General features: G+C 40.2%; 1 protein-coding gene across 1 annotated transcript; it reads right to left on the bottom strand.

The window, feature by feature from the left end:
* Positions 1-14: 14 nt before the first annotated feature.
* Positions 15-2232, bottom strand: LOC103521515 (the record flags this gene model as incomplete). Its single annotated transcript, XM_008486626.1, has 1 exon — positions 15-2232. A coding segment is annotated over exon 1 (2218 nt), but the record flags the coding sequence as incomplete, so codon positions are not given.
* Positions 2233-5000: the final 2768 nt, after the last annotated feature.

A 5000-nucleotide genomic window follows, 5' to 3' on the forward strand; every position in this document is an offset into this window, starting at 1 on the left:
GTTGAAGACAATACGTAATGGATGACTGGATGAGTCCTTAATGACTGCGTGATGAGGAAGAATGTATTTGGATGGAAGCTTGGCAGGTTCAATTTGATCTTCATCAAAATAGGTCTGGATACTTTGATGATACATTTGTTTAATATCTGGGTTTTTGTTAAGTCTCCGTTCAACAGCAAGGAATTGGTTCAAGGCAGAGTCTCGGTTGCATCCAAGATTAGGTGGATCAGATTTGAAAGGCAGTTTGACCACAAATTGTCCAGCTTGATTTCTGGAGTATGTGGATAGGAAGTGAGATTCACAGGCTTCATCATCAGGGTTGCTGATTTTGGGATGAATAACTTCTTCTGTTTCCCAGAACACTTTGAGCTGATGACTGAGTTGATCATTGCTGGTGACAAACAAGGATTGACGTGGAGCTTTCTCGTTGCAGGCAGGCACTGCTCCAAGCAGAACATGACCAAATATGGTGGGCCAACAACTTGGTGATCCGGGTATGATGGGTTGGTTTGATAACAAAATCTCACCCAGGTGGGCAGCTCCTAATAACAGGTCTACCTTGGACGGCTTCTCAAATATGGAGTAATCAGCCAAGTACACATTCTTGAACCTTTGGGCTACACTAGCAGGTACAACTGCGCTGGGGATCTCAGAAGATATTGAAGGTATGATATTAGCATTCAAATTCAAACATGGTGTGTAGGTATCACCTATGGGTGAAAGACGTAGGTTAATGGATGACTGGAGAGTAGACACAGGTGTATGTCCTAAGCCAGTAACATTGCCAGGAGAGACATTCTTGGGTAAATTCAATAACTGAGCCAATGAACTGGATACAAAGTTCAGCATGCTGCCAGTATCAATTACAAGGCGAATGGAATGCCATAATCCAGATGAGCACTGAACTTGTGCAATAGCCGTACCCAGAAGTACATTAGTACTGGTACAAGATACCTGACTGGTGAGTGCTTGAGAACTACTCATAGCCTTATGTTCCTTATGTTGAGGAAAATTGCCATTTTTTGCTGGCATCTTAGGAGCAGAGCTTAGTTGGTGCAACAAAGTATGGTGGGAACGATCATGGCAGGTTCTACACGAATACATTGATTTACATTGAAATTTTGGATGAGGACCGAGGCAACAGAAGCATAGTCTTGCAATCTTTACCGAATTGTGTCGATCTGCTACACTCATGGAGAGAAATTTGGGGCACTGGTTAATCCGGTGACTATCATTGCAAACAGGACACGACATAGAGTTACCTTTGGTTGGGCTTGGTTCCTTCTCATCTCTTGTTGTCAAGAAAGAACGAGACTGGTTTAGTGAAACTGGCTTACGGGTCTCAGGAGATATTTCTAATATTGTGACTCGATTCCTCATGAATGTCATCAAGGACTTGAGTGTTGGAATTTCTGCTGACAAATTATCTTGTTCAAACAGACGTCTTGTGTCAATAGGAATATTCTTTAGTGCAATGTGTAAGAAAATAAATTCAGCAAGATTTGGTAGATTAATGTCTTGAAGGGCTTCAACATCCATGTTGAAAGTATCAAGAAAATATCGGAGGGAGGCAACTGATTCACTGCTTGCAGGTTTGATGGAAAGAATTTTGTTCAAGTAATGAGTGGCAACGAGCCTTGGATTGGAAAATTCTTCACTGAGCTTGTTGTATGCTCGCAAGTAATTAGCATCATTGAATTCAAATGCTTTGACGGTAAGAAGAGCCTTTCCTTTCAACAATGACAAAAGATAAGAGAATTTTTCAATGTTGGATAGGTTGGAGTTATGAATCAAAGTGTCATACAGGCTCTTGAAGCTTGAAAATTGCTCAATGGCGCCAGCAAATGGTTCAATATTGATCTTAGGTATGCGCGGCTTTTTGAGCTCATCCTCTCTTGTGACGTGAGCTGGGTCAAGACTTGGACTAGGATTGGGTGGGGCAGGAGTCAACTCACGTAGTGCAGCTTTTATGGCATAGAACATAGCATCACAATCACTGGAATCCTTTTCTATGTCGGTTTCATCTTCTCCTTCTGGCACCTCAGCATTCAATTCAATCAATTTGTTGATGGCTGTTTCAAAGCTCTGATATACTATGTCCAGCTTTTCACATCTCACGAGAAAGGTGCTCCTTTTATCTTCGCAGTCAATTAGATCAAAGGTGGCCTTTATACTGTTCAGGTATTTGGTTTTCAGGCCGATGTGTTTCTTTACCTTCTGATTATAACTCATTTTACTGATTTTGAACTTTTACTTTTGGAAATTGGAAATTTTTCAAAAAATTTGAATGTTTGTTTACATTTTGTAAGGCGATTTTTTTTTGAAGACGATATCTATAGGTGATTTTTTTTGAAGACGATATAGGCGATTTTATTTGAAGACGAGCTAGACGATTTTTTCAATTAGGCGGATTTTAAAGACGAATTTTTTTTCACTTAGGCGGATTTTAATTATTTAACGCGCACGAAAACGATGATATATGGCAACACTGGAATTCTTACAAATTTTGAACCCGGGAAAATTTGAATTTAGGAGCACGATGCGGAGAATTAAAATTAATGAAAATTACACGAAATAAAGGCTTTACAGCGGTAAACGACACACAAATACACGGATTAGGGCATAAAATGCGGCAGGAAACTTCAAACTAGTTTGGATTTGCGTGGTAAAGGCAATTAAACACGATAGTCAATGTTGCAATGGTAGAATGCAGGGGAGAATTTTACACATTCGAAAGCGGATTTGCGTGGTAAAGGCAATTAAACACGATAGTCAATGTTGCAATGGTAGAATGCAGGGGAGAATTTTACACATTCGAAAGCGGATTTGCGTGGTAAAGGCAATTAAACACGATAGTCAATGTTGCAATGGTAGAATGCAGGGGAGAATTTTACACATTCGAAAGCGGATTTGCGTGGTAAAGGCAATTAAACACGATAGTCAATGTTGCAATGGTAGAATGCAGGGGAGAATTTTACACATTCGAAAGCGGATTTGCGTGGTAAAGGCAATTAAACACGATAGTCAATGTTGCAATGGTAGAATGCAGGGGAGAATTTTACACATTCGAAAGCGGATTTGCGTGGTAAAGGCAATTAAACACGATAGTCAATGTTGCAATGGTAGAATGCAGGGGAGAATTTTACACATTCGAAAGCGGATTTGCGTGGTAAAGGCAATTAAACACGATAGTCAATGTTGCAATGGTAGAATGCAGGGGAGAATTTTACACATTCGAAAGCGGATTTGCGTGGTAAAGGCAATTAAACACGATAGTCAATGTTGCAATGGTAGAATGCAGGGGAGAATTTTACACATTCGAAAGCGGATTTGCGTGGTAAAGGCAATTAAACACGATAGTCAATGTTGCAATGGTAGAATGCAGGGGAGAATTTTACACATTCGAAAGCGGATTTGCGTGGTAAAGGCAATTAAACACGATAGTCAATGTTGCAATGGTAGAATGCAGGGGAGAATTTTACACATTCGAAAGCGGATTTGCGTGGTAAAGGCAATTAAACACGATAGTCAATGTTGCAATGGTAGAATGCAGGGGAGAATTTTACACATTCGAAAGCGGATTTGCGTGGTAAAGGCAATTAAACACGATAGTCAATGTTGCAATGGTAGAATGCAGGGGAGAATTTTACACATTCGAAAGCGGATTTGCGTGGTAAAGGCAATTAAACACGATAGTCAATGTTGCAATGGTAGAATGCAGGGGAGAATTTTACACATTCGAAAGCGGATTTGCGTGGTAAAGGCAATTAAACACGATAGTCAATGTTGCAATGGTAGAATGCAGGGGAGAATTTTACACATTCGAAAGCGGATTTGCGTGGTAAAGGCAATTAAACACGATAGTCAATGTTGCAATGGTAGAATGCAGGGGAGAATTTTACACATTCGAAAGCGGATTTGCGTGGTAAAGGCAATTAAACACGATAGTCAATGTTGCAATGGTAGAATGCAGGGGAGAATTTTACACATTCGAAAGCGGATTTGCGTGGTAAAGGCAATTAAACACGATAGTCAATGTTGCAATGGTAGAATGCAGGGGAGAATTTTACACATTCGAAAGCGGATTTGCGTGGTAAAGGCAATTAAACACGATAGTCAATGTTGCAATGGTAGAATGCAGGGGAGAATTTTACACATTCGAAAGCGGATTTGCGTGGTAAAGGCAATTAAACACGATAGTCAATGTTGCAATGGTAGAATGCAGGGGAGAATTTTACACATTCGAAAGCGGATTTGCGTGGTAAAGGCAATTAAACACGATAGTCAATGTTGCAATGGTAGAATGCAGGGGAGAATTTTACACATTCGAAAGCGGATTTGCGTGGTAAAGGCAATTAAACACGATAGTCAATGTTGCAATGGTAGAATGCAGGGGAGAATTTTACACATTCGAAAGCGGATTTGCGTGGTAAAGGCAATTAAACACGATAGTCAATGTTGCAATGGTAGAATGCAGGGGAGAATTTTACACATTCGAAAGCGGATTTGCGTGGTAAAGGCAATTAAACACGATAGTCAATGTTGCAATGGTAGAATGCAGGGGAGAATTTTACACATTCGAAAGCGGATTTGCGTGGTAAAGGCAATTAAACACGATAGTCAATGTTGCAATGGTAGAATGCAGGGGAGAATTTTACACATTCGAAAGCGGATTTGCGTGGTAAAGGCAATTAAACACGATAGTCAATGTTGCAATGGTAGAATGCAGGGGAGAATTTTACACATTCGAAAGCGGATTTGCGTGGTAAAGGCAATTAAACACGATAGTCAATGTTGCAATGGTAGAATGCAGGGGAGAATTTTACACATTCGAAAGCGGATTTGCGTGGTAAAGGCAATTAAACACGATAGTCAATGTTGCAATGGTAGAATGCAGGGGAGAATTTTACACATTCGAAAGCGGATTTGCGTGGTAAAGGCAATTAAACACGATAGTCAATGTTGCAATGGTAGAATGCAGGGGAGAATTTTACACATTC

This window comes from Diaphorina citri, unplaced genomic scaffold (assembly GCF_000475195.1).
Source record: "Diaphorina citri unplaced genomic scaffold, Diaci psyllid genome assembly version 1.1 scaffold5373, whole genome shotgun sequence".
Taxonomy (NCBI): domain Eukaryota; kingdom Metazoa; phylum Arthropoda; class Insecta; order Hemiptera; family Psyllidae; genus Diaphorina; species Diaphorina citri.